The sequence below is a fragment of the Branchiostoma floridae genome, chromosome 12 (assembly GCF_000003815.2).
Source record: "Branchiostoma floridae strain S238N-H82 chromosome 12, Bfl_VNyyK, whole genome shotgun sequence".
In the NCBI taxonomy this organism is placed as follows: Eukaryota; Metazoa; Chordata; class Leptocardii; order Amphioxiformes; family Branchiostomatidae; genus Branchiostoma; species Branchiostoma floridae.
In genome coordinates, this window is record NC_049990.1 from 15,131,950 (window position 1) to 15,153,581 (window position 21,632).

The 21,632-nt window shown below is 42.3% G+C and overlaps 2 protein-coding genes across 2 annotated transcripts; one reads left to right on the plus strand and one right to left on the minus strand.

Moving 5' to 3' along the window:
* Positions 1-2,290: 2,290 nt before the first annotated feature.
* LOC118427043 (type I inositol polyphosphate 5-phosphatase 12-like) lies at positions 2,291-7,292 on the minus strand. The gene is made up of 2 exons (XM_035836681.1): positions 7,130-7,292; positions 2,291-3,045 (listed from the first exon to the last, which is right to left on the minus strand). Exons 1-2 carry the CDS (start codon positions 7,290-7,292, stop codon positions 2,291-2,293), a joined length of 918 nt encoding a protein of 305 aa, XP_035692574.1.
* Positions 7,293-18,733: 11,441 nt separating this feature from the next.
* LOC118427044 (copine family protein 1-like) lies at positions 18,734-21,021 on the plus strand. Its single transcript, XM_035836682.1, has 3 exons — positions 18,734-18,781; positions 19,258-19,506; positions 20,515-21,021. Exons 1-3 carry the CDS (start codon positions 18,734-18,736, stop codon positions 20,821-20,823), a joined length of 606 nt encoding a protein of 201 aa, XP_035692575.1. The 3' UTR covers positions 20,824-21,021.
* Positions 21,022-21,632: the final 611 nt, after the last annotated feature.

The window sequence follows — 21,632 nt, forward strand, 5'->3', positions numbered from 1 at the left end:
TAGATGGATGGATGGATGGATGGATGGATGGATGGATGGATGGATTGATGGATGGATGGGTGGATGGATGAATGGATGGATGGATGGATGGATGGATAGATACAACTCTAGATAGATAGATACATGACATGACAGGCGTGTTTGTGGAGAGACACACCTCAAGCACGTTAAAGAACCCACCACACGTGCGATGGTGCGGTGTGAGTGGTTCATAACCATGGAGTTCACCCGGGACAATAGTCGTATTGAGGTCACTTGAGCAGAACCGAATGGCAGCTCGCTCCAGCCCCTTGCGATTCAATCCCAACGTCGGTCCCTAACGCCCCCCTCAGTGCTGTACGACAGAGTCCTGGCAGATGAAAATCTGTCAGTCTAGCTGCTAAGCTGAGGTCAGGGTAGACAGAAAAATAACACCCCACACATTGTGACACATTTAGGCCCAGAAGCTATTTCAATGGGTATATTAGAATTACTGTTTTTGTGTATGCATAGCTGCATGATATCTTACCGTATGACGGCCATCTTTGTTAGAGTCGCAAAGCCTTTCGGTCCTGTGGTCAAATTGCTTCGCACCTCCACGTGATGTTGCTCTGGATTGTAATCGAAATCGTCTGGTCGAAGAAGGACATGGAAGTAAAGCATCATTTTGTCAGCAGTCATATTATCATTATCTTCCGTTTGCTCGGTGTTTTCCTCTTCTGTTTCTTCCTGTGGTGCTTTCTCCTCTTCTTCTTCTGTCTTCGGTCTACGGATGTCCAGATAAACTGACATTTAGTGTTCATCATCATACAGGGACAACTCAAGATTGTGATATAGACACTTATACATCAATCTCATTCGTAGACGCCACAGTATACAGGTAGAACGATTCTATTCCAATTCAACTTTTAAGTGACATACCGATACTAAGTTCTCATATCCATTACTACCCGGGCAAAAATATGCCATGATTACGAAATTTTAGACCTTGGTAACCATCTTAACGAGGTTCTTTCTTAAATAGGCCTAAGCGACCACCATCATCAAATCTCAAGAAAACGGTCACCTCAGTGGGAGAGAGGTAACCATGATATAAGTTTGACTTGTTACAATATCCAGTCTACGAATACTCTCCAAGCAGAGGTTAGGATCTGGCTGTTTTTTTAACGGTTTTTTTAGTCGTTTATATCGGGCTTTCTATTTTGTCATTTTTCTTGAAGTACGCCAGTTAGGTTTTGATACAGCAAGATGAAATACAAAATAGAATGCCCGATAAAAACGACTAAAAACCGTTAAAAAACAGCCAGAGCCTAACCTCTGCTTGGAGAGTAGTCTACTAAGGGTTCGCTGACATTCGCATATTCAGACACCAATGGAGATAGACAGACAAAATCGGGGATGAAGACCTAAATTACTGTTATCCTACGCATGCCAGTACCAAACATCGGAATTGATACAGAGCACGAATAAGGTACCTGTAAGAAGATTCATCCTTCTTGACAGGATCCGCCAAATTCTTGTTCCTTCTCTCCTTCTTTTTCATTCTCTTTCTCTTGCTTCTTGACATCGTTGGTTGACTTTCATTGCCCTCGGGATTCTGAAAGACCACAAAGAAGGCTGACATCGTAATGCTGTACATGCTGGCACGATATTTGGTAATATCAGGGTGCTTCTGAGTGAATCAGAGTGAATGCAGTTGCAGAAATAATACTGAATGCATAATCAAATTGACTTATATCGCACTAGAAACAACGACATCTGGTGTTGCATGTTGGTACTAACCTCATTGCTTTGTTGGTTGGGTCTACGTTCCATGTGTTCCACGTGCGCACCTTTTTCTGCTTCGCTAGTATCCTTTCGATTATCATTGTGATTTGAAGACCTTGCCTGTGTGGTATCATGCTCCTCTTTCTCCACTACTGCATCTGCTTGTCCACCGTCAGATGCAGAATCTTGCGTTGGAGTGACTATTCCTGACTTCGATATCTTCTTAATCTCAACATCTTCTCCTTGACCTTCGGTAGGACGACATCCGGATTGCTTCTGGTCTTCATCTGGCTCCTTGTTCTGTTTAAGGTCTTCAGGTGGCAAATGTGCTGACGTGCTGTTTTCACCATCAGTCCCGATGTTTCCCTTCGTTGCTGATTGGTTCACAGATGATGCTTCATCCACTGACGTACTGTTTTCACCACCAGTCCCGATGTTTCCCTTCGTTGCTGATTGGTTCACAGATGATGCTACATCTGACGTGCTGTTTTCACCACCAGTCCCGATGTTTCCCTTCGTTGCTGATTGGTCCACAGATGATGCTTCATCCTGACGTGCTGTTTTGACCATCAGTCCCGATGTTTCCCTTCGTTGCTGATTGGTCCACAGATGATGCTTCATCTGACGTGCTGTTTTCACCATCAGTCCCGATGTTTCCCTTCGTTGCTGATTGGTCCACAGATGATGCTACATCTGACGTGCTGTTTTCACCATCAGTCCCGATGTTTCCCTTCGTTGCTGATTGGTCCACAGATGATGCTTCATCTGACGTGTTGTTTTCACCATCAGTCCCGATGTTTCCCTTCGTTGCTGATTGGTCCACAGATGATGCTACATCTGACGTGCTGTTTTCACCATCAGTCCCGATGTTTCCCTTCGTTGCTGATTGGTCCACAGATGATGCTACATCTGACGTGCTGTTTTCACCATCAGTCCCGATGTTTCCCTTCGTTGCTGATTGGTCCACAGATGCTGCTTCATCTACTGATGACGTACTCTCTAGCTCGCGCGTTGGCGAATCGTTTTGAAGATTGTTATTTGTGCTTTCGCCTTTGAAAACTTGAGGGTATGGCCGAGCCTCCTTTTCAGGTTCTGTCATTCCAATGGTCACATTTGCCGATGCGCCGTCAGTTTTTGCAGACGATTCTTCGTAAGCTCCAGGTGAAGCATTTGTTCTGGTGGATGGCTTAACAGTGAGGTGTTGGTCTACCGTGGAGCTGGCCCCATCAACAGAGCTCTCGTCTGAAGAAAGACCTAGATCTGTGGTACTGGTTTCCGTCACTGTTGTTTTGCAGTCGCCTACCGTAAAGGAAAAAGGATATACTACATGTCTGTATACATACATATATATCAACTCGGCACAAAATGTGGAATATGGAATATCAACTCTCACATCACTGTTAAATCACATTTCCGTTGTTTCTGCATTACATTGATTTCAATGTATTATATATCAATAGAAAACATGTGTGATTTCCTTTCCAGTTGTATCAAATACATTATCGTTGTAAACTCATGGAACGAGCACTAGGCCTGTTTGCTTACGTGAGTGGGTCACACAAAAAATGCCCAAATTTCCCTGTTTGTGTCAATAATGTATCCTCCGGTTAGTATGGCCGCGGTCAATGATTCATTCAATCCTTTTTTCACGTAACTTTTGACATACAGAACATCGAAGTTTATTTTTAAAACATTTGAGTAGATTATACATGTATTTGTCCTTTTAGCTGTTGGGTGACGAAATCAAAGCATGGATGCGCCAAGGAGAACGCCACACTGACTGTTGCACCGATAGAGTAATAGTGCTTAGTGGTGGAGGCACAGTATAGTGGGATCGGTATAATCGCAGGGAAAACAGGTTCGTCATCATGAACGCCGATTTACACAATGCAAGGATCATTATATTGCAAACTACCTCCAGGATGCAGGATTATTGAGTTTTGGGCTCCTGCAGTTCCAAAACTCCACTAGAGGCCCAAATTCACACCACGTACTCTCTGTCCAAGGAGCTGCTAGTATCTACCACTAAAAGATCACGATCATATTATGTCCGACGATTTGCGGTGGGAGTCCGACGATTTGCGATGGAACACCCATGTCAGCCACGCCGCAAGCAACGCTGGTAAGGTTCCAGGGGTAATTCGGCGCAACTTGACCCATTGTCCATCTAGGCCACCTGTTACAAAGCGCTGGTACGGCCCACTTGGAATATAGTGCCATCGTCTGGGACCCGCACACCAACAAAGGGATACAGGCGGTGGAGGCCGTCCAGCGCAGGGCCGCCCGAGTGACCCTTAATGACTTCCTGCAGACTAGCAGCGTGACACAAATGCTCAATGACCTGCAGTGGCGCCCTCTCTCCGAAAGGAGGAGGAACGCCCGCCTCACCTTCTTCGTTAATAACAGGATTAACATAGATGCAGGGAGCTTGCTCACCAATTCAAGTACCAGCCAGTTTTCGTCCGCACAGACACATACAGATTCTCATACTTTTCCAGAACAATTCCGGAGTGGAATTCCCTGCCTGGCGCGGTAGTAAGTGCTCCCACCGTTGAGTGCTTCCGTGCCAGGCAGGAAGGCTACCCGCCCTAACCCGGGACCTCAAACCACCCCCCTACTTTTCCCCCTCGCGGTATTATCTGGGGGTATCTATGATGATGATGATAATGATGTTTAGAAAGCGAGATGTCAAAACCGGAAATTCCATTGCAGCAATCAATGTAACAGGTCACTACCAAGACCATCTCGGACAACATCGAAATGATTGACCTAGAAGCACGCAAGTCCCATAGAAAGATTAAGGAGGCCATCCACACCCAGCAAGAGGGGGCAAAGCTGAACCGAAATGACTGTTGGAAGCTGCCCAAGTCCTACCTACCCCTATTCCACAAGTAGGCGGGGGGAGGGGGCAGATGATTTACGAAAGCCTGACCTAGTCTCGTGTACTCTCGCGAGATCAAGGTTATTCTCCATGATCAAGATGTGCTGTCAGACAACGAAAAATTTGAGGTATGTACCTTACCCTTAAAAACAGCCATTGCTTGAAGAAAATTTTTCTAGTAATTCACACGCTATATACATTGTACGCGTGACGTATAATTAAATTCGCTCGGAAAAATTCCAAATTTGCAGGTGCGTATTGACAGAATTCCATACAGACCTCATATGCACTTAAAATCATACGCATGTGTGAACCCTCTTTAGGGTGCAGTCACACGGGCGTGCATAGCCATAGCAGTTTGAGGTCCGTATTGATATTTTTAATACACAGTCGAACACGCAACACCAAGGACATTATTGTATATAACGTCCTTAACAATACACACCTCTCACACATCTCGATCGTTTTGCGTCAATTTTAGGTAGGACTACGCAAGCATGCAAGCAAAGACAGACCACGCAAAACGTATCTACATCAACTTTGTGAAGATACTGGCTGCACTGCTGAAGATCTGCCGAAGGCTATGGAGGATAGGAAAGATTGACGAAGAGAGTCATGGCCATCCGTGCAACCAGCACGCCCAGATGATGATGATGATGATGATGATGATGATGACGCAGGCATACGCGCAGTGCACCTGGTAGTTTACATGCATACGCGCGTATATTTCATACGTTTATTTGACATTTCTTGCTGAATTCTTTCATACGCAGCTTTGCGCACAGTGAGTATGTCATACGCATCTGAATCGTTTTGTGTTATATTAGGCACACAGGCATACGCACAATACGTCTGACAGTTTTGGATATTTACAAAACTATCGCGGTGCCATGGTGCTCCAACGACCCACCAGAAGGTCAAGGAATAGGTGAGGGGAAAACTATCGTATGCGTACGTACGCTGTTGCGAATCTCATACATCATACGCGGTGATACGCTGATCTTGCGAAACGAGCTCTGAAAAGCGTTAATATAGCGTGTGTGCAGCAGAGATACAACACACGATGCCGACATGTTGCACGAATTAGTTCGTTTTGTGTTCGTTCGTTCTGCGATCGGGCATCACATTGTACTTAATAGTAACGTATGACAAGCGCACAAAAAGCGTAGGGATAGCGTACTTGACCAACGCCCGGGATGCAAGCGAGATTTTGTATCAATATGACGGTTGATTCACATTTCATGCGGCCTATGGTGACAAAAGTCACGCTATGAGATCTGCACAAGCAATAGAAACAGTGTGATGGAGTAGCCTCTATAGCAGGCTCTCTAGGGCCTTTTAGGGCTCATAATACACTTTTGCTGCCCATTTCTTTTTGTAATTGGTCGCTAATTGCTGGCCTTTTCTGACTGCCGACCCTGCAGGTCATGTATTATGAGCCAAAAAAAGGCCTTAGAGAGCCTGCTATGAAGGCTAGTGATGGAACGGGTTTTCTTAATCAATCAAAAGAAAGCTTTGAATACGCTTGGCATTCGTCAGAAAGGCGTTCAGCATGCGATCGGCATAAGTTGGGTGCGTCCTTAATGCGGTTCGAAGGCGCCATACATACGCACCTAGTACCTATTCGCAGCAAGAAAAATAGTGCTGCGCACTGAATATACACCTCATACGGAAAATGGATATGATAAAGTCGTAATTCATACGCGAGGTGCACGTGACGTATAATAAGATTTATTCCGTATTTCATACGGACCTTATTTTCACTTAAAAATACACACATGTGTAAACCCACCTATACGTTATATAATTTATAAATTCACAGTGTATTGGTCTACGACTTCTTATTGACAAAATGTAATACAGACCTCATACGGACTTGGATATAGACGCTCGTGTGACTGCACCCTTAAGTTGACCAAAGCGCGCAGGGATTGGAATGGTCGTCATCACCTCTGCGACTTTATAACTGAACAAGTCGCCGAGCGAGCGCCTAAGATGTCAAACCAAGAGCGCCAAAAATCTCACAACGGTCGCAGTGGGCGTCAAAAGAGCGCAAAATGGTTGCCGTGAGCACCCAAGGAATGCTCAAGGGTCGCAGCTCGCTGCGACCCTTGACAAGCGCTCATAAATTGTCTAAACTGAAGGTCATACAAACTTTATTCTGCAAGAAGTGTATTTGGAATTTTGTTGTCAAATCATTTTTGTGAATTTTGTTGCCAAATCATTAATTAATTCCAATTGTAATCATCAATAAAATTGAATATCTACACATGCATGAATATGCGTCGTAAGTCAGTGTGACTGCAAGGGAATTTTTAAAAAATTGCAAAGTTGTCCCCGTGATGAGTTGCCTACGGGTACAGAGTCTTTCATTCTTATCTTTGATTTTCATGTAATTTGCATGATTGACATTCTGTGCTATGTTTTGTCACGCACAACAGTACATGCAGATATATGAATATAACGTAGTAGCTAGATTGTTTAAGTTTCACATTCGCTTACCTTGTCTTGATGAGACACCAGGAGATTTCTGATGTTCCGTTCTGTCTGGGGGTCCTGGTCCTTCTTCTCCCGCGCTGCTCTCCTCCGCATCAACAAGAGGAACTCCACAGAAAGGACAGAACTTGAACACTTCATGCGTGAGGCTGCACTTGGGGCACTTCATGGTGGCGTGGCAATCCAACTGCGCATTCACGGGCAAAAACGGAAAGAACTTAATGCAACAAGTGATCAGGACAATCACATCACGAAAACAAAGATTAATCTTAAGCAAGCTGTGGAAAAAAGACTTAATGGCGGGGAAATATTTCATGAGAGTCTTCAGTTGGAAAGGCCAGTGTAGCAAAGATTTGACCTTTCCGTCACATTTCCGTATTCTGTAAAGTGAATTAAATACAACCTATATCCTGACATAACTTTTAAGCATCCTTATACACGTCGTGCAGATGAACCCGGTATTGCTGATATACCCAAAATATGTACAGGCTTTGACAGTGATTATGCGTTCATAAGTATGGATGGGTACCGGTACAGAAAATTCATGTCCAGTTTTTGTTTTATGTATTTCAATTACGGTCCAGGTCCAGAGGATTAGGTCCAGGTCCGGACCTGAACCTGGATTTAATTCAGTATGCGGGAACTTGTGAATGGACAATACTCAGAACATGGACCATTCTGCTACAAAGAAATCTGTTTGGTGTAGTACTTGAGTCCCACTGGCGCCTTAAAGCCCTTACTACAAGGCTAACTGCCACTATACGATTGGCTGTAAAACTTGGTGGAAATTACAATAAACTCTACTCTACTTGGCTCTTGTTATTTTCTTCAATTTGTCATCCGAAATGTGTGGATTTCTCCTCATATAACCTTTTCATTTTCCAATAGGTCCAACATCCGGTCAATTGAATTTTTACCGTCTATTTTTTCCGGACCGGTCCAATAAGGAAAACCCATTTTGTACCGATACGATATACCGGTACCCACCCTAACAATATTCCTCAAAAACTATAACATCATTAATAAGTGCATTTCTGCAAAGCAAGAGACCCAGTAGAAGTCTTTTGTGGCATATGCATATTTATCGTATATACCTATATTTGTTGGAGTTGTCTTTCCTAATATATGTCCATGTATCTTCTAAAAGCTACCCGAACAACAGCCTTTTCTCAAAAGCCTATTTAACATGGCTAAAGGTCCTCTCTTTTTATGTAAGGTGAAACTTAAATAGAACAGGTACTATCTTTCCAATATCTATTCTTTACCTTCGAACTCACTGAACATAAAAACGCGAGCCCGACGTCTTAATGTATAGATCAATAAATGTCAGAAAATCAAATGTAGTGTTTGTTATTGTGCCCGCATACCTCACATACCCACTTGCCGCTATTCGCGAACATTCCTGTACGCGCGTTTTAAACATTGTCAATCTGCAGTGGTTTCAACTATGAGAAAACTAAAGTCACTTGATGGCTTATTCCTACCCTGAAGACATAAAAAGACGTTATCAGAAGTTGACGTCGATGGCGCTGTTTGCCCAAGACTTCGGAGTTATCATAAGTAAACACTGATCTTTGAAGCTTGCATTGCGTTATGCTTGCATATAACCCGTGTGTGTTTGTTCGAAAGTTCGCGAACTCCATATACACACACATGGTGTATACATTACTCACTGTCAGCAGATTTCTCGCGCTCAATATCATGATAAAATGCCCCAGAAAAAAAAAAAGTCTGGTTCCTAACGACCCCTTACAAAAATGACCCGTTCAAACTAATCAAATAAAAAGATGCCGTGTAAAAATGGACTGTTCTCAAAAAGTACCCACTTGCAGAAACGGATGATTCCAACATAAGGGCGAAAAGGGGGCCGTGACACAAGAAAATTTTTCGTGCAGGAAACGTTTCCAAAGTACTAACAAAAACATGAGTGAATGATAGTTTCTCATCATAAACACTACGCGCAAGTTGATATGCCTGTTGCTAAATGCTACTTTAGAAACACATAGATAAACACACCTGTTCCCAAATACTAGTACTAAAAAACCCAGTCATATTGGAGGTGAAGGTCCTCTGGACCAGGTGCATATAACAGAATATGCCTTATTCTAATAAATACCTTTCTCATGATTGATACAGCGCTAGCAGACACTTCATAATTCATTTGCGGTCAATGGTCTCTCTCATATTGAAATATATAGGTTGCTTGAGGACATGTGAACACAAAGACAAATATCTGATGTCGAGACTCAAGTATATGCAACAAGACCCAACCCAACCCTTCCAGTCCGAAACAAGTCCAGCTATCTTGTTACCACATAATTATGTTAATATCACTGCAGTTTATGATTTGTACCAAACAACGTCTAAAATGTCCATGTAAACCCGTTTTTTCAGGGGGGGGGGGGCATCGCTAGATGGGGACGAGATCGTTAGTGATTTCGCCACCTGGAGTTTCAAACAACTAGTAATCTCGCGCACACGAGATTTCCCCCCTTCCACCCTCCACCCACCCACAATTTAGTGCTAGTGACTTCGCCGCAACCTCTTATTGGTTAGCCCTATTCTGTATACAGTTGTATTAATAAGAAAGTAAGTGACATACTCTGTATATTCTTCCTTTAATTGCTCCATTTCCGATATAATTCACAGCTGCGGCTGGTCAACCGGCAAGCATATACGTAGTTTTCCTCTAATGTATTAAAAGAAAAGAAGGGGAGGGGGAGCCTTGTTTTGATGTATATTATGATATATCTTCATTCATTTATGGATTTTCTTGCGCTCTCTGGAGCGTTTGGTTTAGGGATGGTGCGTACTTAATACGTTTGCCATGTCCCTCTTGTGCTAAATATAAGCACCAGAAGTTCATGAACACTATCAACAAACACACGGAAGTAACTGTCTTTCCAACTACAGGCAAAGACACCAGGTACTGTTCTTGAACACTATGAGGAACATTTATGGCCGAAGACATAAATTAATTTTGGCCAAATTTGGTGAACGCGAAAATTCAAAGCAAAAACAGAGCATCTAGCTATATTTGGACCGTGAAAATCTACCTGTCACATACACACATACATACATATTCATACTTGTTAATACGTTGAAGCATTCACATAGTTTTGCTTCCACTGTTTTCTGTCTTTCATCAGTTCAATGAGGTCATTATCACATAGACCAGTCTCTGTCTCGGTCTAAGGTAAGGTCTGTCACATTATATTGGATAGGACTCTGGAACCTAGGAACATTGGCAGGTCTGTGAAAATCGCGAAGCGGTCGCGAGAATATAGGTGGGAAACTCGTAGGACGAAATATTTCCTGATGTCTCGGCCCCCCTAAAACCTTTATTTTGGAATCACCCGTTTCTGCAAGAGGTTATTTTTACACGGCATTAGTTTGAAGGGGTAATTTTTCCTAGGGGTCATTTGGATCCAAGTTATTTTGTTGGGGCATTTTATCATGATTGAGCGCGAGAAATCTGCTGACAGTGAGACATGTATGCACACTGTGTGCAAATGGAGTTCGCGAACTTTCGAACAAACACGCACTGGTCATATGTAAACACTAACGCAATGCAAGCTTCAAAGATCAGTATTTTGATAACTCCAAAGACAAACAGAGCTATCGAACCCAATTTTTGAGAACGTCTTTCAGCATTGGAATTGAGCCATCAAGTAGCTTTAGTTTTGTCATGGTTGAGACCACTGCTTTACATTTTCGCGAATAGGGGCAAGTGGGGATAGGATGTGTGACGTATGCAGGTACCACAACAAGCAATACATTTGATTTTCTGTGTAACTGAAAAACATAAGACACTACGATTTTGGAACATAAGTGACGTTCGAACGTTCGCCATAGAGTGGCAGGACGTGACCAATAGACACAATGTCATGTAAAATGAATTCAAGCCTTATTGCCATGATCAATGAACGAAACTTAGCTCCGACATTAGGAGAAAAATCTGAATATTTCAAGATATTGATATTCGTCCTGGCCAAGCAATGTTTGCTTCTTGAAAATACTTTTTTTTCGTGAACCACGGTTTGAGATTAGAGCTGGTCACTGTGGCGACAGCGACAACCATAGCCGGCTTATAATGCTATTAAATATTGTCTAAAAAGCCTGCTATATTTTCATAGTCGTGCAATGTTCAATAATAAAGCGAGTAAGCCTAAAGCCCCGGTTACACATAGTCGAACATGGCTCCCGACTAACAGCCAACCAAGGTTGGCGGTAGGTAGGGAGGAGTCTGGCCAGTTTTAGATTAAAAGTAAAATTTAGCTACCATACTCTCAACATCGTACCACTACTGCCTTACTCCCAATCACCAGCCCACCCTATCTAGACCCCCTGTTTGCGGACGAATGTTTTGAAAAATTTCAAAAGATTCGGCTCGCGAAGTCGAACACAAGCCAACCGCATTGACCCACAGCCGACCTAGCTCCCGAACCAATCCCAACCATGGCAGGGGAGAGGTCGTGACGCCATGTTCGGCCATGTGTAACCGGAGATTAAGGGTGTATGGTAAGCCCGGTCCGGAACAATTACTATACATTTACAATTCAAACAAGTAGATATAAGCGTGAATACGACATTTTGTTCGTTATGTTTGGAAATCTCGGATATGAGAAAGCAGTGATTTCCGACACATTGTTTACCAGAATCTATGAGTTTCGGTGATGACACACGCTTGCTTCTTAATAGACATTTGTTTCACCCTCCCGCGTGGCTTGTGTAAAGTCAATAAGACCAACGTTTGGTAGTTATATATGCAACGAGTATATGTAACCTGGTTGATATTTACGTGAAAACAAGTACCCTGGGTTAAAAAGATCAATACCGCTTATGGGATTTTCGCAACAGGAAATATTCTCTGGAATAAACTTTTGTCCAATCATTATATTTAGAACCTCTTATTTAATCTGTTTTGTCATTCTACAACATTTCAAGTGTTTCTCAAAAGACGACCCATAGATTTGATGTTGTAGACTAGACCGGTGCTACGGACCAAAACATAGCCGGCATGTAAACAAATCTCCGGCTTTCAACACGCTATTAATTACTGCACCATAATGTAGCTTTTGTTCCCCGTGAATATAGCGAGGCAATGTGATATAGTAGATACAACGTGCACGTAGTTCGAAACCAGTGACTTTAATCGTTCCAATCGTACACTAGGTGGAGCAGTAGCCTTATAGGTATGTTGTTGAGTCAGAACCTGGAGGTGCTGAGTTCAAATACCCGATAGGTCCAAGAAAATCCAAAATTCAAAATCACGGTCTGCGAGAGACACAGTAACTTTTTTTGCTTAAGTGGGTATGCTTAATTAAGAGGAATTTGACAGAACGCTCAACTTATCGATAAAAACGAAGCTTTTTATGCTTTGTGTGTTTTATTATGTCTCTTTAGTCATTACTGTACGTTTTGCATGTTACTTCCATCACAACCCTTACCTACATAGATGTGCTAAGAAGAGACATAGGTCTAGAGGCAGACAGCGTGGGGAAAGCGACGCAGGACAGGGACTTCTGGGCTGCTACAGTGGTTCGGGTGGCGGGGGAGGAGCGACACCCGACATAAGTCTTAAGTAAGTCAAGTCCATTACAAAGTCAAGTGCAACATATCTCAAATGCAGCAACGCTGACAATGTGCCGCTGTGCAATGAAATGAGATGCGCTATTATTCATGGCGTGGGAAATTTGCTGATAACGATCGATGATCCATAAGTTCATACCCTTTCCCACAAACACGTTGGTCATATATGAATATGAACTGAACTCCGAATCATTGACTCGGTTAGACAAATATTTGCAGAAATACCACCCCCTCTCCCCCGTAGCCGGAATCCAGCCTTGTTTTTAGTCGATCCCCGAAGGTCGGAAGCGGACCTTGCCTCCTATATCCATCGAAACCTCTAATAAAGTTTCCTAAATCTAATTGACGTCATCTTGTTGCATTATCTTAAGAGTAACGATGCATGATAGGTCATGGAAAGTAAAGACAGAAGCACAGTGTAATCGAGGCTAGGCTCAATTCGAAAACTATAAATGAATGAATAGATAGAGAAGTATCAAATGGAACATCTCAATGTGCAAGGTTAAATTATGACATTCATTTAATCAGTGGCGTAACATTCATGCATCTTTTCTTGGGTTCCTACCACTTTCGCAAGTGGATATCGGGACGTTTCTCTGCAGTACCAAGGGTAGCCAAGAGACTTCCTAAAATACACCCTGATCTTCGTCTTCGCCTAAAGACCTATCCACATACCAAATATCATCACAATCAATTCGTAACGTTAACTTCTTTAGATATATCTATGCCCGCCATCACACACACACACACACACACACACACACACACACACACATACACACACACACACACACACACACACACACACACACACACACACACACACACACACACACACACACATTCTATCGTATAGTGGAATTCGTTGTCACCAAGCATAGTAGGGGCATCTTCTCTGGACAGTTTTAAAGAGCGCTCTCAGATAGATGTGCAAAAGTTAGGTGTGACCGATCGTTCAGTGTAATATAACCAGCTGCTGCTGCACCGCGTGCCTGCAAAGCTGGTGTGTTACGCCGAAGGGTGGTTATACCGGCTATATAAAATTAATACAGATACAGATACAGATACGCACACACACACACACATGCACACAGACACACTCACGCTCACACTCACGCACACAGACACACACAGACGCACTCACACAGACACCCATAGACACAGATACAAACACACACACACACACACACACTCACACAGACAGACACACACAGGCACTCTCTCTCTCTCTCTCTCTCTCTCTCTCTCTCTCTCACACACACACACGCACACACACACACTCACACATGCAGACATGCACACAGACACACATGCACACACACACACATTATCTGGCGGCGTAAACACAATGTCTTCATTGAAGTTTCGGTGGCACACCTTTGTGTGCAATCCAATTAGGTCATAGTTTCAGTTCCTCATAGGTAAACACTATTTCAAAATGGCCATGAGTAAATCTCATTGTGAAGGTGGGCGCGGCGTCAAGCCAAGTTAGGAAACAACAGCAGCATGTACGGAATGAGTCGACTTTTTAAAACATCTCTGAAGTTACAGTACATGTAGTAGCAATGATTAATGACCATCCACCATAAAGCAAAGAATGAATAAGTCATCAATTCACTTCACTATCCAGTTTATCGTCTATTGTTCCCTGTCATACGAGGGTTAGCCGTGCTTGCACATAGATGTTAGGCTTGATGGCAGACTGCAAGGAGTCTTTTGGATAGACGCTGCGTAAGTTCATAAGTAAGGTGAAAGTCATTTCTCTTCTGTTAATCTATCTATCGGACGGTCGTTCCACTAGATATTCCCTTCTATAGTCATAATCACTCCTAATCCAACCTTTGTCTGTACACCAAATGTTGAGAAAAGATCACAGATAAAACCATGCGTGTTTTACCGAGATACAAGAATAGCCAATTCTTCTATATCTGAACTTATTCAAGTCCCCCCCCCCAAAAAAAACCCAGTAACACACCTTTGCGGTATTCAATGGTTGACTGCACCATTTCTTGTGTTATTCAGTTTTTCAGGACTACTTCTATGTTAAACATCATCTAAGGTCAGTTGGTATAAGGGTGTACGAAACTTCAAATAAAAACAGATAAGCTAGATCCTGTTTCTGTAAAGGCAGGTAAAATTTTGCCCGACGCTATTGTCAACATCAAAGCCCACACATACGACATGCATAAGCCATCCCTAAATAGGACATTGGACGTTTCGGCACCTGCATAACGGTTCAACCCGCAACAGGTCAGGACGATTCCCCGCCATGCCTAGGACTGTTATTAGACGTTTCGAAACAGTTGCATCTTTCGAACCACCTATAACGTTACGCGTCTGCAGTATGGTTTCTGTCCGATAACTTCGGTGGTGGTTTCGGAGTGAGAAACGCCATGTTGGAATTAATGTTAACGTCACTAGTATCAGCTTACTTGTGATAGAATAGAGTTGCAATCAGCCTCAACTAGTGAAATTTGTTCCATGCATTCATGTAACGTTGTATGTATCATAATCATAAGGCTTTAAAATCTCACAACATTGACTGTGACTACATTTGGTAGTTTTTTCACAAGATAGGTCACTGCAACTCTCAGTCAAATGTCCGACTACTATATATACATATACACATTATTACACTTTGTGGACAACAACGAATCGAATATCTTACCTTTAACTGTTTTGAAAACAAGTCAAAACAGGTTCGTTGGACAGCCTGCTGTGAACTCTTGTGTGTGTCACCAGCAAGCGTCGCTGCTTCTTTTATATGCGCAAACAAGTGCTGAAGGCCACCTAGTGGAAAGGCCCCGTCAACTCAAGGGGTCAAAGGGCAAATAAGTGAGGGGAGTGTTTCAGAATGGGCAGAGTGAACAACACATATCGTTCACGCTGACACTGGTAATGGAGACAACGAGACAAATGCTGAGAGGGTCGCCACAGAGGGGTTTGGTTTTCTTAGAGCTGTAATCGTACATGTAGAAAAGGCCACTTTTTTATACACTTATCTGACAATATGGTGAAGTAACAAATTGATGAACAAATCGATATCGGCTTGCATATTTGTTTTAGTCGTGATACTTTTTGTATGGTGCTACAGTTATGCACGATGCTGGGAAAGATTTGAGTACATATTTTTGTGATATGCCAAGTGGATCAAGCCAAAACTGCCCTGTTTGAACTCATAAAAAGTCATTTTTGGGCCCATTTTCCCACAAAAGCCAAAGGGAAGAAAACATTAACATAAGAAAGTACATGCCTGCAAACTAGCATGCCATACTGGATCTCCTAAAAAATGCTAGAGTTGTAAAAGTTATGAAATACAATATTAATTGTCTCAATTATACATCTCTTGATGATACACTTTTGTCTCTAATGCCCTTTCTGCAAATTTGGATGAAATTTTGCCAATTTTACTGTTATTTATCATCTACATGGTCTGCACATCTCTTACTATGGGACTGCTGAGGAGTAGTGTTCATGTATCACTATCAGTATGTACAATGGAGAGTATTAAAAAGTGGTTCGGTTTATTACTCTTTTCCTTGACTCTATATTTCATTCATTTATTTATTTAGCCAGGGACAGTGTTAAAAATGCAAGTGGGACTGTTTTCAAAGCATATACACAAACTTAACCTAGCCATATGAGGCAACAAGCCAAAAAACAAAGGCACAAATCCTTGCACAAATCAACTCAATTACATCAAAAATGAAACGTTGTCACATTGCGCCAAAATGGCAACGCACCTGAAGATGACAGTACATTGTACATTGCAAACCTTGGATTTATGAACGACTTACCATATGGACCATAGTAATTTTTTCGCCCAAAGTAAGTCCAATGGTCTGAAAATGGACTTACTCGAGGAAGAACTGAAGATGCACTTACTACTTAAAAGTCTACATTCATCCTCTTTGAAGTCCAAGGTTTACGTGGGAAATTTAACAAATGAAAAAATGAATAATACAATGAATTGAATTTCTTTATTTCATGTACATCGACCAATAGCATGTCTACATAATACACTACGTTCCATGATGCAAATGCAAATGCACATTTCTATATCTCTCTTTATATATTTCTATATTCAAATATGTTTTCAAGGAACACAGTGTCACCATGAAAGATTTAATGCGTTTAAAATCCACGCATTCTGCTATATGGCTGGTTGATAGACTTTATTTTCTAATATACTAGACTATTCATCCGCCGCCGCCTTATCTCTGCAAATACCCATCATTCACCCGTACAGACGGAACCATTTTCTACAAAGGGAAATTTTGCACTTGACTTTTTCTCTCGTGGTCAGGTGGTTCCTGGTCAATAAAAATGGAGAATTTCCGGTCCAAATGTCTGCCTATCGAAGCGTCTCATCAATGAACACGGAATCTACAAAATGTAGTAGATTGACATGGCATACAATTCTGAAACGAATGAATGAATCACATATATAAAATAACTTGAGCCACCATGCAAAAGTGAGTTTTAGGCCATCTTTCATTTCACTAGATTTGATTCTCGCTACACTGTACATGACGTGTATAAGTCCCATTGCAGTTACGCTCTTTGGTTGTCTACGGGTGGGGTAACTCCCCCTGGGACACGTGGTGTGCCCACACTGTCCAGCTGCGCCATCAGTTGATTAAAGGTGGTACTACAGTCATGGTGTCCATTCAGAATGTGTTATACCCAGTATACGTGTAAGAAAGGAGTTCTTTGCGCTGTCACTGCCAATTTGCAAGGCCCAGGTTTGATTACCGGTGTGGCAACCTGAATGTAAAAAAGGAGTAGAAACGGAAAGAAACAACTAGCCGACACCCGGGATCGAACCCGGGCTGGCAGATCACAAACCAAGCAGCGTAACCATTACACTACAAAAGGCCGATCAGCCAATTGAGATAGTTGTTTGGCGCTACTTACAGACTGTTAACTTAGTCTAGTAATAATTACACCAGTGCCATATATTATACATGTACATGTACTGATTAAGTTGTACATGAAGTGCACATCAAACAGGATAAGACTAGTCCAGAATCCATATTATGCCCAGGGTTATTATATAAAGGGTTAATGACATGCCCTGAAGTGTATATGGTGTCATAACGCCTGATCCTTTGCTATAACTACCGAATACAACGTTTAATGAGGTTATAGGAGACTGCGGTGACTCGGTCGTTTGTTCAGTGGTACTTGTAGGAACCGGCCATGAATTATGACACCGTGTACACATAAGAAAATTGGGTCATTAACCCTAATTTGTACCCAGGAATACACTGGGCAGGGGTAGATTCTACCCTGCTAAATCGGTACAGAAGGTGAAAACTCAGGGTGAATGAGCTCAAAAGGTTCCTAGTGATTTTACTTTGCTAGAAAGAAAAGCTTGTTTGTTACACAAAAGTGTTTACTCTCCAGACATATTAGATGGATTGGTTGGTTGGCCTGAAATCAATTTGCACAAGATAAATGCACCTTTTAGTTCATTGGAAATGATCTGCAAGAGACGTGCACAGTTTATAAACTTCATATTGTGATGTATTAGTAAATTTCAATAGATCATTGTTTAAAACTTAGAACCATGTTTTTCTGCCCAAAAGTCAAATGTGGTCTGTTGGTAGGTTGTCTGTTCCTATAACCTATATGGTTAACACCAAAAAAAGTGTACTGGGCTCGGGTATGATGGTAGATTAGCAGATGGGTTGGAATTCAGTTGTGCCTATGCATTTGCACGGACCCTAAGAAATTGGTACGAATATTATGTGATACACACGAATCACTATGCGAAAACACACGAATATTATGAAAATCGTACGAATAACTATGCGAAAACGCACAAGTCTTATGAAAATCGCATGAATCACTATGTGATACACATGAACCTTATGAGACCCTTATGAGATTTGCACGAACCTTATGCGAAATTGAGGCAGTGCCGGGGTCACGTGACAGAAGGAGAGGGATTTTCAAGATGGCGGCTTCGATCTTCGGCGACGAAAAATACGATCTTACTTCTTAGACGCCGAAATGAAGCAAAACAGTAGCTCACAGGCTATCAAATACGTCTTCGTGGCGGTATATGCCCATTCCATGCCTTGAAATATAAATATCACGGGTAGAAATGCTCAAAATCATGTCTTTTGCCGCCGTTTGCATTAAAGGTTCGTGCAAAATTATGGCATAAGGTTCGTGTGTATCACATAGTGAATTGTGCGATTTTCATAAGATTTGTGCGTTTTTGCATAATGATTCGTGCGATTTTCATAAGATTCGTGCGTTTTCGCATAGTGATTTGTGTGTATCACATAACTGAGTTGGCACGAATTTCATTGGGTTTGTGCAAATGCTTAGGCACCCCTGGAATTATGATGTGACTAAACTGGTGGTGGTTGACTGCACCAGGTTGGCCCATTTTGACTGTAGTATGAATATTATTGAATACAACTAGTAGGTAAAAATCTGTCGGATCAAGTTAGTAATTCATTAAGAATAATAACTGAACTATTGTAACATCCTTGCTGCTCGTTAACATGTATATTGTCTCCTGTCAGGTCATTGCCATTCTGGGTGAAACTCTTTCCCACTTTGACGACGATGGTCTCATCCCTGCGTTTGGATTTGGCGATGCCTCGACTTCTGACAAGCGAGTGTTTCCCTTCAAGGAGTTCGGCTGTTGTGATGGTTTCACTGATGTGTTACAGTGTTATAACCTGATCACGCCCAGAGTCAAGCTCAGTGGGCCCACAAACTTCGCTCCACTGATATATCAGGCAATAGACATAGTCAAGCAAACTAAAGCGGTAAGTTCATGTTGAGATGCTATCTTGTTGTATTGTAGAGTAAAGTCATGTAGTAATGGGATAGTGGGACCTACTAAGATAATTCACACGTGAGTGATAATTTGAGTTATAGGGCCTACTAAGATAATGTGATAACGTGTGTTAATGTGGTGAGTTATACTGCAGGGCATACAAATATAATGTGAGTAATGATGTGTTGAGTTTATTGGGCATACCAAAATAATGCGAGTGATAATGTGTGAAGCCGTTCATTTTCTGAATCTTATATATACATATATTTCATACATGAATAGCTAGGAGGAGAGAGAATTCTTATTACACAACCGGTAGGTACTTACATTGCTTACGTTTTGATACGTCTATGTAGGTTAAACATCCAGGTAATAAGATATACCAAAAAGTAGTTACTCAAGCAACTGGATATGGTTTTGGAAACGGTCAGACGTTTCGGATAGAATCCACTATCCTTCGTCAGTGACACTAAAGTGATCTGGAAGAAACAGGTCTTTAATACTAACTGGAGTTCTGCTTCTCACCGCTGTATGTAGCCGATGTAGGTGGCGCTTTTGCGGTGAGAAAACAGTCCCAAACGTGGCTAATCTTGTATCCCCCTACATCGGCTACCTATAGCGGTGAGAAGCAGAACTCCAGTTAGAAGCTCTGACGAAGGTGTCTGAGAGACATCGAAACGTAAGCAATGTAAGTACCTACTGGTTGTGTAATACGAATTCTCCCTCAGCCTATATTCTACCAACCTAATGAAAATATTTTCGGATGAATAGCTAGCATTTCTTTTTTTTTCTGTCCTGGTTAGTACTGTAAATGCATTTAATTTCGCGGGAGCGGGAAAAGGGTTCTTTTCGCGGTGGTTTCAATTTCGCGGTAGCACCATGTACTGTAGTCTCTTACTGCCATGGAAAAATGTTCGCGGTGGTTTTAATTTCGCGGTGAAGTGTCCACCGTAAAACCGCGAACATAAATCCATCGCGAATATTTCTGCATTTACAGTATCACATCCTGGTGATTGTTGCTGACGGCCAAGTCACCAGCGAGCACGCCACCCGTAATGCCATCGCCGAGGCGTCCAAGTACGCCCTGTCCATCCTCCTGGTGGGGGTGGGGGATGGACCATGGGACACCATGCAGGACTTTGATGACAAACTTCCCAGCAGGCTGTTTGATAACTTCCAGTTCGTTGATTTTCACCAAGCCCGTGCGACCGCTAAGAACCCCGACACGGCGTTCGCTGTCCAGGCACTGATGGAGATCCCTGATCAGTTCAAGGCAATCAGGCAGCTGGGATATCTGGACAGCTAGAGATGGGCCTTAGCTCAGCACTAGGGGTGGGTACCGCTTCAGAATATTCAGGTCCAGGTCCGGTTCAGGTCTAGAGGATCAGGTCCGGACCTGAACCTGGACCTGATTCAGTATGTGAAAACTTGTGAACGGACAGTACTCAAAACAATGGTCCATTTCGCTACAAAGAAATCTGTTTTACGGAGAATTTGACTACCACTGGCGTTTAAAATCCTACAAGGCCTCTGTTCGATTGACTGCAAAAATTGGTAGAAATGGCTACAAACTACGTATACTATACTTCACTCTTGTTATTTTCTTCGACAGGTAATGCCTCAAAACGCGTGAATGCCTGATCATATAATCTGTTCATTTTCCAATCGGACCAACATCCGGTCCACCAAATGTTTTCAGGTCCGGTTTTTCAAGACCGGTCCGATACGAAAACTGGTTTTGTACCGGTACACCGTACCGATACCCACCCCTACTCAACACTGCTGCTGGCAAACATGCATGTACTTCAGTACATTCTACCCATCAATACATTTCAAAAATATAATGACAATGACAATGACAATGAAGTTTATTGCATACTCATGCCCCGTTGGGGCTAAATGCAGTCAGTTTGGTACAAAAGGTAGTAAACGCAAAGTTATACAATTTCACATACTATAGTTTATATGCATCTTCTCTCTTCCTAAAACATTTGTAGATGAACTTACAGAGATTTTCTAGTATATCGTGGTCAGATGATGACATGAGATATTTGAACATATCTTCCTTCGTCATGTGTGCATATTTCTGATCTACATGTGTAGCATTAAGAAATG

Coding starts and splice junctions, on each gene's coding strand:
- LOC118427043 (XM_035836681.1), bottom strand. CDS start 7,292: ATGAAGTGCCCCAAGTGCAGCCTCACGCATGAAGTGTTCAAGTTCTGT. Junction 3,046..7,129: donor TGGTGTCTCATCAAGACAAG/GTAAGCGAATGT, acceptor CCTTTACGGTAG/GCGACTGCAAAACAACAGTG.
- LOC118427044 (XM_035836682.1), top strand. CDS start 18,734: ATGAAGCAAAACAGTAGCTCACAGGCTATCAAATACGTCTTCGTGGCG. Junction 18,782..19,257: donor TCAAATACGTCTTCGTGGCG/GTATATGCCCAT, acceptor GTCTCCTGTCAG/GTCATTGCCATTCTGGGTGA. Junction 19,507..20,514: donor TAGTCAAGCAAACTAAAGCG/GTAAGTTCATGT, acceptor CTGCATTTACAG/TATCACATCCTGGTGATTGT.